At 41.3% G+C, this 20,969-nt stretch overlaps 1 protein-coding gene across 1 annotated transcript in view; it reads left to right on the plus strand.

The window, feature by feature from the left end:
* The window catches only part of DCP2 (decapping mRNA 2), a 28,714-nt gene extending 9,472 nt beyond the window's left edge, over window positions 1-19,242 (plus strand). The window contains exons 2-11 of the mRNA XM_075411153.1: window positions 2,030-2,181; window positions 4,239-4,366; window positions 4,763-4,861; window positions 10,219-10,371; window positions 12,976-13,088; window positions 13,193-13,300; window positions 14,060-14,183; window positions 14,754-14,864; window positions 16,597-16,648; window positions 17,390-19,242. Coding sequence (XP_075267268.1) covers window positions 2,030-2,181; window positions 4,239-4,366; window positions 4,763-4,861; window positions 10,219-10,371; window positions 12,976-13,088; window positions 13,193-13,300; window positions 14,060-14,183; window positions 14,754-14,864; window positions 16,597-16,648; window positions 17,390-17,553 — 1,204 coding nt within the window. The 3' untranslated portion in view covers window positions 17,554-19,242. The remainder of the gene's footprint in view (window positions 1-2,029; window positions 2,182-4,238; window positions 4,367-4,762; window positions 4,862-10,218; window positions 10,372-12,975; window positions 13,089-13,192; window positions 13,301-14,059; window positions 14,184-14,753; window positions 14,865-16,596; window positions 16,649-17,389) is intronic.
* Window positions 19,243-20,969: the final 1,727 nt, after the last annotated feature.

A 20,969-nucleotide genomic window follows, 5' to 3' on the forward strand; every position in this document is an offset into this window, starting at 1 on the left:
TCTTTCTTTATACCTCGCGACTCCTCCAGGGATAAGGATCGGATAACTGTCTCTGGTTCTGATGATGCTGATGCTGTGCCGTCTCCCTGGTCTGGATTTCCCCTGTATTTCCTCTTGGCCACAGTGGTGACTGATACCGCTGGCAGCTGAGTACTGACAGTACCTGCCGTGGGGGTGTGAAGGGCTGCACGGGCAGTCGTCAGGGGTGGAGCAGCTGCAGAGCCTGTTACCGGAGATGGAGCAGCTGCAGGGGCTGTTGCTGGAGATGGTGTGGCCGCAGGGGTGGCTTTGGAGGTGGAGTGGCTGCAGCGGCTGTAGCAGGAGCAGCCATGTTGGCAGCACCTGCCGTGGAGGCTGCAGTAGCTGTGGTGGGGGAGGAGGTTGTATTGGCACAGCTTGCATTGCAGTACCTTGAAAAAGCTACATTAGTTCCATGGCACTTACGCCTGCACTAAGGTTTAATCGAACACAACACCATTCAGAAAAGCCAAAGAAAAAGCAATGGTTTGATAGTCCCAAGAATATCCAAAATTCCCAAACTCTGGCAAAGTCAGGTTAGTGTAACAAGAAAGGGTATGACTTCTCAGATTAGAGGTATAACTACTAACGAAGTCCACAAGGTAACTCCTGTAGTACTCAAATGAACTTGTTGGCACTGGTTCGGGTTTTGCAATTTTCAATTTCTTGATTAAAATGAGAAATCTGAATGATAATGGCCGATCTTACCACAATAAAGCTCAGTAATAAGACCCATAGCACAACAATGCCTTTCCTCTTATGTCTAAAATTCATAAACGGCACGAAACCAGTGGCAAACAACCCAAACAGTACCATGACAACTAGGTCTGAACGAAGCTCTAAAAAGACATCATATAGTATCAAGCTTAATGTCACGGCACTTGGCATGGTGAATGAAAGCTGCCTGCTTTAATTCCAAACTCCTCAAAACTCTCAAAGAAAAACCTTGTACTTTCTTAACAGAGCCTGATCTCCTGCCATAACCTGAGTTTGAGCTCAGACTCACTCTCAAGCCCTTAGCCCCGCGTTGGGCCCTAGTAATAATCTATCATGGTTTAAAGCAGGGTGGCAATAAACTGAGTGGCAGATGCTCTCTGTTAACCCCCACCCTCCCACCCCAGGAAGGGAAAAGGAGGAAAAGGGAGAGAGACTTAACCAACTGAATATAAAAAGTTTTACTAACAACACTATTAATATTAACAATAATAAGAGATACAATGCAAAATATACAAAACCGATACTGAGTTTTCTGGAGTTGGGTGCTGGATGCTGACATCCCACCAGTAGCTGCCAGGCAGCACCAGGCAGTCCCAGACTGGCCTCAGCAATAAACAGGAACTGGACTGAGGGACACACGGTTTGGAATCACAGGCGGGACAATGAGCAGGGTCCTCTTCAGAAGGCGGCCATGGACGAAGAGAGCGAGACCCTCGTGATCTCCCAGCTTTAAACGGAGTATGACGTGCGTGGCATCGAATACCGCAGTGGCCAATATCGGGTCACCTGTCCTGTCCGCCCTTCTCTGCAAGTGCGACTCTTTACGACTCCTCACTTGCGGGACCTGAGAGGTCTGTTGGTGACCTTGGCTGCTATAGTGATAATTATTAACATGAGCCTTTTTCTGCATTCCTTGCCTACTGATAGCTCAGTGTAACTATAAACGTTAGGAGTTACCAGCTTTGGAGCGGACACTGTTTGTAAAAAATGCAGCCAGCTTCAGAAAAATGCAGTTACTTAGAACAACTTAGCTGTAAGGAAGATTCACCAGAAGAGAATTGGTTCTGTTTTAGCCAAAACTGGGACAGAACGTCATGATCCATTCTCCTTCTTGACTTTAGAAGTTGTGTTTTACTTTGATATGAAAACCTTTTGCTGTCCAGACCACCGGGAAGATACGGTGATCTTTTGCTCTGTGCTAATGGATCGGGAATTCCACTGTTGCAATGCATTTTTGTTGTTAGCTTTGTTTAAATTGATAGATTTGGCTAATCTTACTCTTCTTTCCCGACAGCCGATTTATTTTGCACATTCCAAGTGAAGAGAGAGACAATGCAATCAGAGTGTGTTTTCAGATTGAACTTGCCCATTGGTTTTACTTGGATTTCTACATGCAAAACACACCAGGATTACCTCAGTGTGGGATAAGAGACTTTGCTAAAGCTGATATCCTTTTTATTACTGTGATTGTTTTCTGTCTCAGTGAATAAAGTGCAAACTGAATATTGTTAATGAAATTTCATACTTGCAACAGGAAAATGTCAGTTCGTGTGTTAGCGATCAAAAGTATTGCTAGATATGATTTTTATCTGTTCATTGCTTCTGTTATTTCATGGCATCCACAAAAGAGATTTTTCTCAGACTGCTAAAGAACCGCAGTGTTTTGGTTTCGGCTGCCGCCGGCAACAAAAGCGCCCCTCCCCCCGCCGGCGTGCGGAGGAGAATGGAAAGAAAGAGGCAGAAACTGGTGGGTCGGGATAAGGGCAGTTTAACAGAGCAGCAAACAGAGGGAACAGCAACAACAATGATACAGATAACGAGAAAACACAACAAAAACAGACCCGCTCTCTCACACCGCACCGGCGCCGCACGCTCCTGAGCCGCGAGAGAGTTCCCGCCGCACCGCCCCCCCCACCGGAACCCAGCATGACAGCACATGGTATGGAATACCGGGCTCTGTTTGGCCAGGTGGGGTCAGCCCCCACCCCCCGGCTGTGCCCCTTCCTGGAGTCCGGTGAAAATTAACCCTGTCCTGGCCAAACCCAGGACACGCAGAAAACAGGTAATTTCTGATCTTTGAGGACTTGTCCTCATGGTTGCACTTTGGCAGACTAGGTGGGTTTCAAAGATGAGCTGTTATAACTCTACATGGTGTTTTGTCTCCTGAATTCAATCCCTTTCTAAGTAAACAGTGACATAAATGTTAACATGGCTGAGGGTGGTATGTGTTCCCCCATGGGCAGTGGTATAGATTTGTTGGAAGTACTGACGGTTGCTCCTAGAAACAGTTCTGTTGGTAGGGGAGAGGGTGCTTTTTTCCTGACTTCATACGGCTGGCCTCTGCTTTTTTCATTGCTTGCAAGGGCCGCTGGAACATACACAATCTAGTCCTTGCTGGAGGAAAAATTCATGTCTTTCATCCAGCAAGTGTTTTAGTTTTAACCTTTTCCCATATATTCTTGATGTGGGATTGGAGTATTGCTTCTAACTTACATCATAATGTTATCAGTGATTTCGCTGCACAAAATGCTTCGTGATAAGATTATATGTGGTTCCACTACACAATGTACTTGTCTGCATCCGTTAGTTTGATAACAGAGACTTACTGTGAACACTACAGCTTTTATTTTAATAGTGAACTGTAAAAATGTGATAATTTTCTGTTGCTTGATATTATGCAGGTTTTTTTTTTAGGTATGTTTTTAATTACAAATGTATTTTCAGACCAACAGAATTCTTCCAGTAATTGTAGGCAGTGCAGGAAAAATACAGTGCAGTAGCTGTTATTTGTTCATTACATCTGTCCCTCTCCAGCTCACACTTGCCAGAAATAGTAGTTTTGCTGCAGTGTAATATTCTTAAGTACTCTGCTATGGAATATTTTTTATTGATAGCATGATTTATATGTAATAGGGCCGGTAGATTTGCTTTCAAAGTTTTAGAGTTATAAAGGTTGTTCACGTTTTCTCTCCATGGTGAGTTTTGGTAAAGTGTATTAGATTTTATATGTCTGTAACTTGATGCCATTAAAAATATTTTTGGTTTTTTATAGTAAGTACTTAGGTACAGATTCTGTACTGTAGTCTAACAAATGATTGTGGAAAAAATATTTCCACTTGCTTCAACCAGGAGATGAAACTGTATTTTTGTCTGTCTCACTTCAAAATGAAAAAAATGCATGTAAGAGTAACACATATTCAAAATAACTGTTGTGTGCATCCTTTTTATTCAGAATTAGAGGAGACCTTCCTGCAAATAAGCAGCCTTGTGCCATCTTTTTTCTTGTCTTTTTTTTTTAATTGGCTTGTATTAGAATTGGCAAATTACTTGATGCTTTCCGATCTTTAGAGTTTGGTAATGGATTATTCATTATTTACTTCCAAAAGAATGTATTTTGAAAGCACTTAGGGGTTATTGTTAATGTTGAGTGGGTATCTTTTGTATGTCTGTGTGTGATTTGAAACGGAATGCTTAAGTTTGTCTTCCTTAACACGCTTCTGTACTCTTCAATCACTGTCCTTTTTTACTGCCTCAAGGTGAAGATGTGCAGAAGGTTTTAGATGAGTGGAAAGAATACAAAATGGGAGTGCCAACGTATGGTGCAATTATTCTTGATGAGACACTTGAAAATGTAAGTTGTGAAGGGCTAGAGGGAAGGATGGTGTATGCTGGTAGAAGTAATCTTTTTGTTGTTTACATTTTTTATCTGGAGAAAAAAAAAAGTGCTTCAGATTCAGGAAGGCCTGACAGTTACTTGACACTGTTGTATGTGTACAGAAATATAATATGGAAGACAGTAAACACACTTGGGAGTGCTTTCCTGCTCAGTTTTGTTTTTCTGATTCTGACTTGCATGATCCCATAAAAGATTTCACGGTTCTTGCTAGAACACAGAAAACCTAGTGCGTTCCTTCCTGCAGGCTAAAGTATCTTTCTGGAGAAGCATGGGACGGTAAAGGGGAGACATTTCATAGAAATTGGTTAGAGTAGTGGGTGTGTGACAGTTGTATTCTCTTGTATTTTGCAGGTTCTTTTGGTTCAGGGCTATTTAGCAAAGTCTGGTTGGGGATTTCCAAAAGGGAAAGTAAATAAAGAAGAGGCTCCTCATGACTGTGCTGCTAGAGAGGTAAGTTATATTTTATTCCCTTGAATTTAAGCTAAAGAAGTGAAATTTTGCTGAGAGCAGGATATATGCATTAGATGAAAAGACATTTTATTTAGCTGTCTCTTTGTTGATATCAGGTAAATAAATACTGTATTCTTGCAGGGGTCTTCTGCTGTAGCTTTAAGTGCTTTTCTGAGTTCCAGAGTGATAATCAAGGGTATGGTTGTGTAATTCAAAATTGCTGTTAGATGTTTTTAATTGTTTTGCACTAATTTGCCAAGCTAAGTGAGTACTATTTTTAAAGTTCTTTGCTGAACTATCAATTTACTTTTAAGTATTATTTTTGATGCTTGGGAAATCTTAGTACTTTGTGGCTTTTGGAATATTAATTTCAAGGGCTGCCATAACTGTAAAAAGGTAGAAGAATGGGAATTTGTCTTATGTACAATAGGCTATGTAAAGAGGCTAAGGAGCTCAGCTGGAGGTTGTAGAAGATTGTGTAAAAATTGTGAAGAACTTTACTTTTCTATTTTTCAGTGATGCAGGAACAAGGATCAATATGGCAAGTAAAATCTGAAAAATAAAATAATCTGTGGGATTTATTGCTGCTGGAGACCTAGATGCATAGTGAAGCTGCATATTAAAAATAGCTCGTAAAAGAGTATTACTGGTATAAACTCATGTGACATAATACATTCAGAATTTTTGAGAGGGAAAATTAAGATGAGGGAAAGTAGTAAGATGCATTTGTTTTCTTCACTGTTGGACTGAATCGGTATCTGAGAAGTCATGGATTTTTTTTTTTTTTAGTATACCTATCAAAGATGCATGAATGAAAATTCTGCATTTCTGATTCCCTGATGGTGCTTTACATACCACTCATATTTAATATGGACTTGGAAAAGCAAAACAAGGTGTTAGATCTTAACATTGCACTGCTATGTGGTGGACACACATGAAGTACACTTTTATGTTAGCAGTTACTGATCTCTTGAGTGTAGAACATTATTTATATAGAATCAAATGACTTGCCAAAGAGTGAAACACCTGAGTTGCAGATGCAGTGGACTGTCATTGCAAAACTCCAGAGCTGGGGAAAGAGGAGCAGAGAGAGACTTAATAAGGTTTACTTGTCCAAAACCAGGACACTTGATTATTCAATGCATGCCTCTTTCCCTCTGCCCTGTAAATAGCTTGTTCAGCTGACCTTTTACTAGTCAGGTGCTTTTAGGGTTCATCTAAAGGACTGAACTGAAGGGAGAGACCATAAAAAATATATGGACCACAACACAGTGGACAGGACAACCTAGGTATAACTGCTTCAGGACGCAATGACATGAAGTATACCTTCCTCTTTGCTTCAAGTTATGCTAGCAAAAACATTAAAGTGGTTACAGTTGTACTGGGAGAAAAATCTTTTGATGGTGTTTTTAATTTGGAGAATTCATTTAGGTTGCACTGGCGAACAACGCTGTTGCTGTGGTCTTTTTCCATCAAGGCAGATCGTCATTGTGCATAAACTGCAAATTCTTCAAGGCTTACATGTGGCCAGGGATGGAGATATCTGTAATATCTGTGCATAATTCTTTTAACTGCTTTTGCTGCAGTCAGCAAAGGTCTACAACCATAAACTGCATGTGTGGAAGGTCTGGTTGAAGAGGTCTACACTGGGCAGTGCCTGCACAGTTCAGTAGTATTGCAGAAGTTGATGAGGGAAAAACCATGCTAAAAGGATGATTCTCTTGGTAAAAGGAGTTTCTACAATGAATTCACTTAAATCGAAAGATCATTTAGGAAGGGAAGACATTGGTGTTAGTAGTAAGTATGGAGGAAATGCATGTCTTCTCGTAATTGAGACAATGCGTGGTGAGGGTTTGTTTTTTTTTTTGTTTCTTGGGTTTCTTTCCCCTAAATTCTGTTGTTCTTAATGTACTTAGATGGGCAGATGGCTTGCTTTATATTTTGATATAAGAGGGATTGTGCTACTTTGAAGACTAACTGGTTAATTATTTGCTTTGTACTTAACACTTCTATATTTTTCCATATTTGTGCTTAATTTCCTCTGCATTTAAAAAATGGAACTTACAGCCATTTTGCTGATACCCTCACTATTTTTCATAGCATATTTTGAGTATTTTCTACTATTATTTTATATGCAGTTATTTGGTTCTGTTTTTCATTACACAGGAGATGGAAGTTGAGAAGAGGTTTTACTGAAGATCCTATCCCTAATTCTAAAGCTGGTCTTTAAAAAATTTAACTGAGGACATCTGCCTTTGGATTATTGGCAATGGGACTTAATAGCCCTGGGGTTACTATTCCGTTCTATGAGTGATTGTTCACATGCGTGTTCCACTGTCTAGGCAGAAATACTTTGGACAGTGATACCAATCTCGCATGTTTCCTGAGTACTTACATTTCCTACATAATCGAGCAAAGGAGGCAGGAGACCTGCATGGTTAAATAAGGAGCTTCTAGCGGAGATCAGGCAGAAGAGAAAGGTCCATGGAATGTGGAAAGAGGGACAGGCCACTTGGGAAGAGTACAGAAACGTGGTGAGAGCATGCAGGGATGCAACGAGGAAGGCCAAGGCTTACCTGGAATTGAAGCTGGCAAGGGATGTCAAAAACAACAACAAGGGCTTCTTCAACTACATCAGCAGCAAAAGGAAGGCTAGAGACAACGTGGGGCCGCTGCTGAATGAGGCGGGTGTCCTGGTGACGGAGGATACGGAGAAGGCAGAGCTACTGAATGCCTTCTTTGCTTCAGTCTTCAGTGCTAAGACTGGCCCTCAGGAATCCCAAGCCCCGGAGGTAAGAAAAGAAGCCTACAAAGAGGATGACTTTCCCTTGGTCAAGGAGGACTGTGTGAGGGATCGCTTAAGCAATCTGGACGTCCACAAATCCATGGGCCCTGATGGAATGCACCCACGAGTGCTGAGGGAGCTGGCGGATGTCATTGCTGAGCCACTCTCCATCATCTTTGAGAGGTCCTGGAGGACAGGAGAGGTGCCCGAGGACTGGAGAAAGGCCAATGTCACTCCAATCTTCAAAAAGGGCAAGAAGGAGGACCCAGGGAACTACAGGCCGGTCAGCTTCACCTCCATCCCGGGTAAGGTGATGGAGCAGCTTATCCTGGAGGCCATCATCAAGCAAGTGGAAGAAAAGAAGGTTATCAGGAGTAGTCAGCATGGATTCACCAAAGGGAAATCATGCCTGACCAATCTGATAGCTTTCTATGATGACATGACTGGCTGGGTAGACGAAGGGAGAGCCGTGGATGTTGTCTACCTTGACTTCAGCAAGGCTTTCGACACAGTCTCCCATGATATCCTCCTAGGGAAGCTGAGGAAGTGTGGGCTGGATGAGTGGTCGGTGAAGTGGATAGAGAACTGGCTGAATGGCAGAACTCAGAGGGTGGTCATCAGCGGCGCTGAGTCTAGTTGGAGGCTGGTGACAAGTGGTGTCCCCCAGGGGTCAGTACTGGGCCCAGTCTTGTTTAACTTCTTCCTCAACGACCTGGATGAAGAGTTAGAATGGACCCTCAGCAAGTTTGCTGATGACACCAAACTGGGAGGTGTGGTAGATACACCAGAAGGCTGTGCTGCCATTCAGCGTGACCTGGATAGGCTGGAAAGCTGGGCAGAGAGGAACCTGATGAGGTTCAACAAGGGCAAGTGCAGGGTCCTGCACCTGGGGAGGAACAACCTCATGCACCAGTACAGGCTTGGGGCTGACCTGCTGGAGAGCAGCTCTGTGGAGAGGGACCTGGGTGTCCTGGTGGACAACAGGTTAACCATGAGCCAGCAGTGTGCCCTGGCTGCCAAGAAAGCCAATGGGATCCTGGGGTGCATCAAGAAGAGTGTGGCCAGCAGGTCGAGGGAGGTTCTCCTTCCCCTCTACACTGCCCTGGTGAGGCCTCATCTGGAGTACTGTGTCCAGTTCTGGGCTCCCCAGTTCAAGAAAGATGAAGAGCTACTGGAGAGAGTCCAGCGGAGGGCTACGAGGATGGTTAGGGGACTGGAGCATCTCCCCTACGAGGAAAGGCTGAGGGAGATGGGCTTGTTCAGCCTGAAGAAGAGAAAGCTGCGAGGGGACCTTATAAATGCCTACAAATATCTGAAGGGTGGGTGTCAGGAGGATGGGGCCAAGCTCTTTTCAGTGGTGCCCAGTGACAGGACAAGGGGCAATGGGCACAAACTGAGGCACAGGAAGTTCCGTCTGAACATGAGGAAGAACTTCTTCCCTCTGAGGGTGACGGAGCACTGGCACAGGCTGCCCAGGGAGGTGGTGGAGTCTCCTTCTCTGGAGATATTCAAGACCTGCCTGGACAAGGTCCTGTGCAGCCTGCTGTAGGTGACCCTGCTTCGGCAGGGGGGTTGGACTAGATGACCCACAGAGGTCCCTTCCAACCCCTACTATTCTGTGATTCTATTCTGTGATTCCTGTGGAGATTTTGAGGACTAAAAATGAGTATTTGCCTGTCAAGCTTAGAGGCATGAGTTGATTCAAGCTATTGGGTGTTTTTGACATGAATCTTTTTATATTATGAATCTTGTGTATTTGAGAATGTTATCAAAAGTAAATATTTTGAAGTTGGGCTTTGAGCAACCTGATCTTATGAAAGATGTTCCTGACCAGTGGCAGGGAGGTTGGACTACATGATCTCTGAAGGTCCCTTGCAACCCAGACCATTCTATGAATCTATGATCCTTCACTGCAAGACCATAAAATGTGCAAAGAAAATGTTCTTTTAAAATATCATTGACTAATAATCTTTAGCAGGTATAACATTCCTATTTTTTTTTCTTTAGAGTAGCTGACAATGCAGTTTTAAGGTTTTTTGTCAGTGTGAATGTGCAGTTTGAATCTTGCAGCAAAAGTTTTGCTACCCTGTTGCTGAGTTTTGTTATAAATGTAAAAATGATTGTATGTATTGGGGATGGAAGGTTCATGAAGTAGAAGGATTTTTGACAGAGCAGAAGAAATGAGGTGCAAGTAAACCCTGCTGGAATTTGAAGATGTCTTTACTCCCCCCAAATAGTAGTTTTTGCTGTGAATAAGATTTCCATGCATCCAGCAGCATGGAGGAGCAGGTAGAGACTCTGCATCCATATTGATAAATTGCTACATGAAGGTATAATAAGACTTGCTTCAACTTTTATTGCAGGTATGTCTGTCTTTGAGAAATGTAAAGTATGTAGGATCTTAGATACTTTTTCTATTATTGAGCATATATCTGTGTAAAAGCTTGCTTTTCCTGGCAGTGGCCTGCTTTCATGGATAGATCTGAAAAACAGTCATTCCTTCCTTTGTGATGATACGTTCTGAAAGGGTAAATCTGAATACGCACACTGATTTTGTGTGTATGTTTCTCAGGTGTTTGAAGAAACTGGGTTTGACATAAAAGATTATATCTGCAAGGAAGAATACATTGAGCTGCGAATTAATGATCAATTAGCACGGCTGTACATCATTCCAGGAGTTCCGAAGAACACAAAATTCAACCCCAAAACTAGAAGGGAAATTCGGGTATGTGTTGTCTTGTTTGAATCTGTAGGAACCTTGTTGTGGAGTTTGATTTTTTTTAAAGCTAATGGTCTGTAAAATAATGAACCTACCAAGCATGAGGAGTACCTCAGATACTAGGTATAAATGGCATCTCTGCAGTGTAGTGTTGTTTTGTCAACTTTGCAGCTCCACTGTGATGACTGATTGTTGACTGACTGTCTGTCTGACATCTCCATTCATCATGAAAACAACATTAGAGCATGCTGTCAAACTATAATTCTCACCTGCTTTTCTCTTAGGTGGTGTATGTATTAATTGTTTCATGCTGTTCCTAGTTAGAGCTGCACATATAACTATATATACTTCTGAAAATGTAATTATTAATTGGTGATATACTGTATTGGGTTTGTGTGGCAAAGTGTTGGTAACAGGGTAGCTACAGGGGTGTCTTCTGTGAGAAGCTGCCAGAAGCTTCTCCCATGTCCAACAGAGCCAGTGCCAGCCAGCTCCAAGACGGACCCGCAGCTGGCCAAGGCCGAGCCCATCAGTGACAGTGGTAGGACCTCTGGGATAATGTAGTTCAGAAAAGCGAAAAAAAAATCTGCAGAACTGCAGCTGAAGAGAGGAGTGAGACGATGTGAGAGAAACAGCCCTGCTGACACCAAGGTCAGTGAAGAAGGAGGGGGAGGAGGTGCTCAAGATGCCAGAGCGGAGTCCCCTGCAGCCCATGATGAAGACCATGGTGAGGCAGGCTGTACCCCTGCAGGCTGTGGAAGGGACCCCACGCTGGAGCAGGTGGATGCCTGAAGGAAGCTGTGACCCCATGGGGAGCTCGCACTGGAGCAGGCTTCTGCCAGGACCTACGGACCCGTGGAGAGAGGAGCCCACGCTAGAGCAGGTTTGCTGGCAGGGCTTGTGACCCTGTGGGGACCCACGCTGGAGCAGCCTGTTCCTGAAGGACTGCACCCCGTGGAAAGGACCCAAGCTGGGGCAGTTTGTGAAGAGCTGCAGCCCGTGGGAAGGACTTGAGTTGGAGAAGTTCATGGAGTACTGTTTCCTGTGGGTGGGACCCCAAGCTGGAGGATGGAAAGAGTGTGAGGTGTCCTCCCCCTGAGGGACAAGGAGCGCAGTGACAACGTGTGATGAACGGACCACAGCCCCCATTTCCTGTCCCCCTGCGCTGTACGGGGGAGGAGGGAGAAGGGAGAGAAATGGGAGTGAAGTTGAGCCTGGGAAGAAGAGAGGGGTGGGGGGAAGGTGTTTTAAGATTGTGTTTTTATTTCTCATTCCTCTTCTCTGATTTGATTGGTAATAAATTAAATTAATCTTCCTCAAGTCGAGTCTGTTTATCCTGTGCCAGTAATTGCTGAGTGATCTCCATGTCCTTATCTCAACCCACAAGGCTTTCACTGTATTTTCTCAACCCTGTACAGCTTAGTAGGCAGAGTGGCAGAGTGGCTTTGGTGGGCACCTGGTATCCAGCCAGGGTCAACCCACCACATATACAAAAGCCTACATATCAGAAGGAGAAACTAAGGATTGTGTTCTCTCTTTCATGGCTCATTCCATCCAGACTTAAGAGAATAGTGTATTTTAGGGAGGAGGCTGGGAAGCGGACACAAAATGGGAACTATCTTGAATGATTTGTATGTCATCAGGCTTTTAAAAGGTATTGTGAAAGGGAGAAGCAAAGACTCAAGATGTAAATTTATTGGAAACTTTGTTCCTGATACCCATAATCTTTGAAGTTTGTATATCTTGTATAGCAATTGAGTTTAAAACAGCTGTCTGCATATTTTCATGCAGATGATGCCACTGAACAGGGTGTCTGGCTTTCTAAACAAGGAAAGGTACTTTTAGTTGACTAGACAGAGGTCTCTTAATTTTTTGCATTAAACACTTGTTTTTCAAAATAGGAAGTAAAAGATGAACTTTGAGGTTTTTAAAAATGTACAGTAAATACACCCTTTGTATAACAGTCACTATCTGCGTGGGTGTGATGAAGAGTTCTTACAATGTCAAATTTTTGTATACCTGCTGAAGCAGCATCTTCATCTGATCTAATACAACCAGGCATGCCATTTTTGTATTCCCCGTAGAAGTACATTGAAAACCTGTTCAGTGTGTAACTTCATTCCATAACTTGCATCTTACCCATACCTGGGGTTTTTAGGCTAGGTTCTAAATAACTAAATACCCTTCTTTCTGATAATTTTTGAACTAGGTTTGGTGGTCTTTTTTTGATGGCATTTAAAATAAAAATCGAATAGTAGTGACTTTGAAAGTTATTTGAAGCCTCTGCCTTTATTTATGGCATCCAGTGTGCAGTAATTTGGTTGGTTTTTGAAACCCTTGTTCAGAATTCAGTTGCTGGATAATACCTTTCATATTTTAGGTACTATATCTTCCAATGAGTACGTGCTGTACCATCTGTTACTCTGTAGTTGCAGTCAGAAGAAGAATCCCATTGTTAATTAACCTTTTGTAAAAAACTGTATTGTCCATTAATTAAATTCTTCCTTTGTAATTTTTTAATTAAGGTTAATAACTGTAGTTGATACACAATTGTAACATTTTGTAAGGGTACAATAGTGGGTATTTTTATTTTAATTCTTGTTTTTCTAGAATATTGAGTGGTTTTCCATCGATAAGTTACCATGCCACAGAAATGACATGACCCCGAAGTCTAAGCTGGGTTTGGCACCTAACAAATTTTTTATGGCAATTCCCTTCATCAGGTATGTTTGAGATGAGGCAAATGCTAGGCAAGTGCTTTCAGACAACTTTAATTTCTTTACATGTTTTAGTAAGTAGATCTTGCTGTACTTTTCCTTGCTCACAGGCCATTGAGGGAATGGATTTCCCGAAGGAATGGAGATTCCTCAGATAGCGACAATGGATTTTCATGTACAGTGAAAACACCCTCTAAGCTCAACTTGGAAAAAGCTAGGTAAGAAGCAGGTCAGTTTAATAACTCTATACCTTTTCTATAAAACATTGCTCATACAAAGCTGCTTATCCTTTCTCTTTGTCCAAGTATTCATGCTCCAGTAATGAAATGGGTTGGTTAAAAAAAAAATTGTAGGCATATTTCATAGGACTGTAAATAGGATGAGAAGTTAATTAATGTCATGATACACTTTTTTTGGTAAATGCTCACTTGTCAAAACTGAGATAATTTCTTGACTCGTGTGTATGGGAATCCAAAAATCAGAAGCTAAAACAAGTAGATAATTTGCAGTGCTTCAAGTTCAATGTTTTTGGCACTTCCACAGAGGAAAAATAAGACTCTCTGACAGTACTTTACAGTCCTACTTCAGAAGCAGCTAGCTAGATAAAACCTGTGGGGCTCCGTAAGGGAACAAGTGCTGCTGGCTGTTGATTCAGCTGAGCTAAAAGCAGTAGAGCAAATCTTAAAACCTGTAGTCCGAAAGAGAAGGTTATGTTCCAGTAATTTGAGTCAGGTCAGCAACAACAGGACAAGCACTAACGTGGACCCAGTCTGCTGTCTGTGCAGAGCACAGGTTTCCCACCAGCAGGCAAAACAATGTTGGATGAATGCAGTGAGCATTACCACAGTTTCCACTTGAGGTTACTTAAACTTGTCTTCTAGGGTGTTCTCAAAAAGCAGAAAATCTTTTCATATTTCTCTTCTGCTGTCAATAGGTTGGAATTTGTGCTGTAAACTCTGTTTGTTTTCCTGTACTAGATCCAAACTTCGCTGTAGTCAGCAGGTGTTTACAGATGGCTTTTCAGGAGAGCAGTGTGTGAAGCCAAAACAGCCACAGAAGCCATATAATCATCCTGAGATGTCTGAAGTTTTGAAAATAAAGGTAAGTTGTTTCTTAGGCAAAGGTGAGCATCTGGGTTATTTAAAACAAATATTTTTGTTCATAAGGTTTTCTCTCTGGAATGAAAATACTGAATTTTATCACCCTAGCATGCAAAAAATAAAAACATGGGGAAAAAAATAAATCTTGGGGATTCTTGGATTTATCTAACATTGAAGGTGGTGGGTATCAGGTGGTAGTTGTGTTATTTCAGGCAGAGATGGCAGTTACTGCTCACCATGTTGGTGTCCTCCATGTACCATTTTGAATTATTTTGGGTGCCACTAGTATATATGCATCAGTGTTTGGGAACTCACGGAACTGAATTTATTGTGTAATACAGTGTCTTTAATAGTGCAAGACAGACTGAGTAACAGCTGATGACTCCTTGTAACTTGGGTGTGTGTTTGGTTAATTTCAGTGTACTTCAGTTTGTCTACAAAAGATACTGTTTAGATGTTTTGAGGTTATTTGGAGGAAAGCTTTAACTAGTACGTAGTAAGTGTCCGTGCAGTGATGTTCAATGTTGGCGTTTAAACTCTTCGCTTCACTACATTTTGGACTTAATGGCAGAGTCAGAGCTTGAGGAGCAATGGCAGAAAGCAGCAGCATCAAGACACTTCCAGCCAAAAGAAGCGAACAAATGGAGTCCACAGTCAACCAGTTAAGCAAAACCATACCTTGGTAAGAAACATGCAGTGGCTCTCTCGTTAACAGGTTCCATTAATGCCCAACAAATGTCCAGGCCAACGTCCTGCTGAAAGCGAGGAGAGTGCATATCTATCAAAAGTGTATTTGACCAGAATATTTAGTATGTATTTGTAGAAACATGATATTTCTTACCTTGTATGCATATGTATCTGTAGACCAGCATACTAAACTTCCAAGTTTGCATTTTGGAAGTAAGTCTTATTTTAGCTGTGGAAAATTCTTCAGCTGTTGCAGTAGACAATCATGTGGCTTTCCAGGTTCCTGTCAGGTCATAGGCTACTGTAGTGTGTCATAATAAGCCAGTGTAGTATATGTCTTGTTCATTCGTGTATGATATATTATTGTAAGCATGGGGTTTTGTTATGCAACAATTAGATACAAAGTGGTAATGCATATGCTTATTATTTCCCTTCTAGCAAAAATATTGAGGTGCAGACTTGACTTGAATGCTGGAATCTCATATAATTTTTTAATTGTACAGTAGAACTACAGTTTGTAAATTCCTGTATGACATTCTTGGTTTGTTACATTTTCCTTGCAGTAACTGCCTTTGTCTCTACAGTTCTGCTGGCTGGGAGAAGGCTCACTGAGATCTCTCTCTTTTTTTTTCATATAATGTCTTCCCCCCTCCCCCCCCCCTGCTTTTTATGGCTCTCCATTTCTACTTTGTTGGCTCTTGTGCAGCAGAGCGCCCCAGTTCTCCACGCAGCTCAGCTGGCTTGTCCAGGCTTTAGTTTTTCTTGTTTACTGGCTTAACTGGTGCTTTCCCATCCTGGCTTGTGGTTATTACAATCTCTCTGCTTTTCATGTAAAAGTGCAGAAACCATGAACTCTTGTCCTATAAAATCTTCACTGTAGCAAGAAATGGTTAGTTGTGTTTGGGTCTGAGAGCAGACAAATGAAAACTCAAAGAACTGCCTGCTCAGAAATTTGACTGTATAGAAAAAACTGTTAACAAGAATCTGTAGGACCTTGATGGAAACAAGTGGAACTGTTGATACTCCACAGTTACTTCGTAGGCTCTTTACAGACTTCGCTAAATACTTCTGTGGTGTTTCATTTGCATTTTTCATGATTGTCAGTCTTTTGAAGTTTAAATATTTCATGCCCTGGTGATTATTTTCTAGTACAGTTTGGAGGCCAGGGAACTATTAATTTGCATAGACTGCAAAGGCCCCATTTTTTTCTCTGTATTTGTATGCTTACAGCAGCATACCTGGGGCTAAAACTTAGCTCTTCCCTGGAGAGTTCTAAGTTTGTGTCTCTAATGCATGCTAATTTAATTGGCAGTAGTAGCGTGTTTGCAAATACATTCCATTTGCTTTTTGGGACAAGCTGATTGAAGAACGGGCTTATGCTTGTGCAGCTTTGATTCCACACTATCATAGGCAAGACCTTTCCGGCTTAAAAAGTTTAGAAAGCACTCAAAAAATTTTCCCTAAAAGCCTACATTTTAAAAATGGTTTGTTTCACTGTTAGAAGGTTGCCTGCTTCTGAAAGACTTGTGGACTTGAGGCATGCTTACTGTTTAAAATGACGTGACAGAATTCATGCTGAGTTGTGGGTAAAATAATTCACACATCAGGACATGTGGCAAAGCAAATATAATCAGCACATCTTTTAGCTGATGCCTAAGTTGTACTCTTAAGAAATAGAATGCTGTTTCTTTATGAAGTGTGTAATGTACGGTCATTCTCTTAACCAGAAATGTGAAAAAAGGCTTAATCCAAGAAGACTTCAAGATAACTTTGAAACAGGCAAGTGTAATCTGGATTTTCATCCGTTGCCATGCGTTACAGGCTGAAGGCACTTGAATAATGATGATTGAGGGCTTTTCGTTGTATGCTAACCTACCAGACTTAGAGCGACAATTTTGCGAGTCAATCTGAGTTGTTTTTTGTGGGTTTTTTTTAAATTTGTTTAACATCATGTGCTGTTTCATGTTGGTTTTGCAATTCTTATCTCTAATTATTAAGAATGTCAGATTATACCAGTGGCTGAGTAAAAAGTAACCAAAAGCTGGTTTAGGAAAATAGCATCCGAGTCAGTACAATGCTGGTGACTGAGTGATGGTTCAAGCCTTTCTGTCCTGCTAGTAATAAGCTGCAGTTGATGTTGGACTACTCTGGAGAGTGCACACAGGTCTTTACTTACTGCTCAGAAAATAGGGCCATTTTTCTTTCCTCCTTATTAAGAAGTGACTTGCGAAACAGCACCTGTGGGTAAAACTGGCCACTGAAAGTGTCTGCAGATTGCTGTGGCTTTGAAGATTTGTTCTTAACCAGATGCCACTAGATTTGTTCGTAACTAGAAGGCACCAGATGACTTGTAAATATGGCAGTTCGAGTTGCTGCCTTCTGTTTATGACCAAACATACAGTTTTTGTCATAAATATTAATTTGAATGTACATTTGAGGTATGGCTTTGTATTGTTATTGATACTCTCAATGATAACTATCTGTTTAAAATATGTTTCGTACTTTCTTCTCTTCAAGCAGATGCAGCATATGAGATGTGTTGCTACAGTGAAGACCCACTGCCAGAAAATGTAGAGGGACATTCTGTGGCATGCAATGGCCATTACAAATTTGCTTTTTCATCGAGAGCTTTCTTGAGTTTCAAGTTTGACCATGATGCCATAATGAAAAGTTTTGACCTCTAAGAGCAAACCTTTAGGAACAAAAATCAGACTTGCCTGTTGCAATTGAGGGGGTTTTTTATCCAGCCTTACTCTTTCTCAGGAGTTTTATTGTTGTGTGTGTTTGTTTTTAAAATGCAATGCAGGGACTGACTGGTGGTTTGGAAGGGTTTGTTCTCATTGCAGTAGAAGAGTGGCATAGTCAAGTGTTGCACTTTAAATGCAGTATAGCCTTTGTCCACAAAAGTACCTTTCCAGTGTTCAGTTCACCTGTTCCTAGCTGTGCATTAGAGGGCATTCTCTTTTTTTAACTTACTGTGTGTTTTATAGAATGTCATTGACTTTTTTTTTTACCTGTTGGAGTATACCAGCTTGCTGAACTTTTAACTGCTCTGATGTAAATTATTGGACTTGTTAGTCATTGTTGTGTAGTACATTGCAATATTACGGCAGTGGCAATGAAGCTGATTCTCAGAGGACTCCTCTGTCCTAGTGATTTTGAAACCAAGTTGCACATTTCAAACCTAGCCTCAGCCTGTCATCCTTTCTCTGTCCTGGTTGCTTGCCCAAAATTCCTTCCCTCCTTCACATTGATAGTTTTTGGTGGCTGGCGATCTGTAGTACGTGGAGTCAAATCGATAGCGTGTTGACTTCCTAGCTACTCTGACTCTGTCTTCAGTAAGGATGCACAAACTGAATAGAACTTAGCCTTGCAAAGTGTCTAGCTTCAGCTCTTATGCACTGTCCCCAGGTGGGCAGGAAGAAGTTGCAAAGTTTGTGTTATCCCAGTTGCAGCTGCTTTCAAAAAAGAGAAGTTTAAAATTTGTGAGAGGTTACTTGTTTAGAATTTATACTGAATGTAAATAAGCCTCTGTAGATCTTGCTGAGGAGGAAGGCAGGTGCATGGATAATAGAGTCATTGTGTGACACTAAATGACTTAATCAGGCTTGCAATAACTGTTCTAAGGGTGTCCAGTATTGTATTCTGTGCTGTTGTCCTCAGATCTCTTGTGTAGTGTATGCTCTGTATATATCCAGTAGTATTCAATTGCACTTGCAGTTAGCATTTAAATGATGTAGCCTCAGTCGTTTTCAGCTACAACACTTTCTTAGTAAAAATATCAAAGATGGGGGGAGGGGAACAAAAAAAACAGTAAGAGTTGAGGTGACAAACTGTTAAATCACCTTCATGATTCAAGTTTAGGGGTTTTGAACATGTGCTTCGCAGTTGAGACAAGTGCACTGAAATATTTTGTCACAGCAACTAGTGGTAGCAAGCATGTTGTCCCAGATTTAAAAATGGGCTTTTCTCTAAAATAAAGGTGAGTAATTGGTAACTTCATAGGTTGAATGAACTACGCCCTCATCTCATCACGGCGTATGCTCGTGCACTGAGTCTGTATGCAACTCTTGTCATCCAAAAACAAAATCCTGGTCTTCCTTCAACCACCCTACTTCATCTGCCCTACCTGATCTGTTACCTAGTGCTTTTCCTCAAATATAGCTTTAGAACTATCCCCTGGTTTATTTACCTGCCTGGCACTGGGTGATTTGGGACTCTAATGCTGTAATAACCTTGGTGATGGGAATGCTGGACTTCTGTATCAGTCAACAGGAGAAACAGACTACAGCATTTCCTCCTATTGGAGGACAGGAGTCCTTGTTTTTCAAGACCAAACCGTGAAATAGCTCAACCTAGCTTTGTGTCACTTTGGTGGGTTTTTTTTTTTTTTTTTTGGGGGGGGGGGGCGGGGTGGCATGGGGAAGTATCCAAAGGCTGTTCGAAACAGTAAAAAATGGTGAAGAACAGTAATTGAGAAGGTGGGATAATGCTGGAGGAGGTTATATTATTCAGCTTCAGGTGAAAACTAATTTTTAGTTACTTCTTTAGTACAAGTAGTTGATTTCCCAGCAAAAGTGCCTTTACTCATGGTGAGGCAGAAGTTTGTTTTCATATCCTGAGGCTGCTACTGCCTGTGGAGTTAACGAGACTCTCCTAAGGCACGATTAAATATCAAGCTGTCGAAATCTTTAATAAGTTGACTTTTCAGATAAATTACACTTATATTTCATCTAGCGCTCTGTGAAATAAGGGGGATGTTGATGAAACAGTGAACTTGGAGCTTCTGTCAACTGTTTGGGAGATCATGTCCCAGACAGAGGAATTCTTTAGAATGAGGCGTGTCCTATGAATAGGAGATGCTGGCTGCTCTCTATATTCACTGGGTGTTTTTTTTTCTTCTTAGTGAAAGATTAGTTCAGTGTGAGAGAAATTGATTGTTTCATTAAGCAACCCAAAGTGGGGTTTATACATATGTCATGATTTTAGTAAATCTAGCCTTAATGTGAGTTGCAAATAAATGTGATAAATATGCAATAACTTCTTTGTATAAGGGTACTGTTTCTTGTAGTAGCATTGCTTTCTGCTTTCTCAGTAAGGTTTCTAAAACAATGTAAGTGTGGTGGCATGTGATCTACCTTATGGGTTCCATCATGTCCTGCACTGTGAACACTTTTAATTGTTTACTATTGTTTATGTTCTTACTTCAGCATCCTTTTATAATTAAGTATATTTCTAAGTTTAGAAGTACTGTTTACATTATATTCTGTAAAACAGTGAAGAAATAACAAGTGAGATACAGAATTTAGTTCCGTGAGTTTTTATTTTATGGGAGCTAGACACAGATAAACAAGTAACTGTTTGCAAGTCAGAGTCGAGAGCTGATGTCAAGATACTTGAAAAACAGACATTGCTCTATTTGAGGAGGCTTGCCTGTAAGGGGCTATTCAGGTTATGAATGGTCATTCCGTGTTCTTGAAATTAAAGAACTTGTGGAATAAACAAACGTTTATCAAGAAACCTACAAATGTGTGGGTGCTGGGAATCTATTACTAGCTTGCAGTTTCTAGTACTGCATAAACTCCCTGCTTTAGTGGGAGATTTTTAGCATCTTTCCTCACAGAATGCTCTAAACTTCGAACTCTGACCGAAGAGTGGTCTGCCTAACTGAACGACGTATGTTCTGCGCTGAAATGCTGTTAACTTCAACACCTTGATGTACGTGCATGCTTTTCAAAGTAGTCATGTCTTGTACAGTTTGAAGTCTGGAAACAGTGGTACTGGGAAGAAGATGGGAAATAGCTTTATTTATTGCACAATCAAAGTATTTTTTTAACACAATGTAAATTCTTTAGAGCAAACTTGCATAAATAGTTTCTAATAAAATTTTGGGCTTAGTCACTGTTCTAGGCTTCTGTGCTGTGCTCCAACTTTCCTGATCTAATTTGGTGATTTCAGAACAATACTTCCTGTGTTTTTTTCCTTCACCTACCTGTGGCTGTTACAAATGTAACAGTTCCTTTTAAAAACAAGAGAGGCTTCCAGTCTGGCTGTTCCCAACAGACTTGCTTTCAGATAAGAAATTATTTTTTCCAAATTT

Source organism: Opisthocomus hoazin, chromosome Z (genome assembly GCF_030867145.1).
Source record: "Opisthocomus hoazin isolate bOpiHoa1 chromosome Z, bOpiHoa1.hap1, whole genome shotgun sequence".
In the NCBI taxonomy this organism is placed as follows: domain Eukaryota; kingdom Metazoa; phylum Chordata; class Aves; order Opisthocomiformes; family Opisthocomidae; genus Opisthocomus; species Opisthocomus hoazin.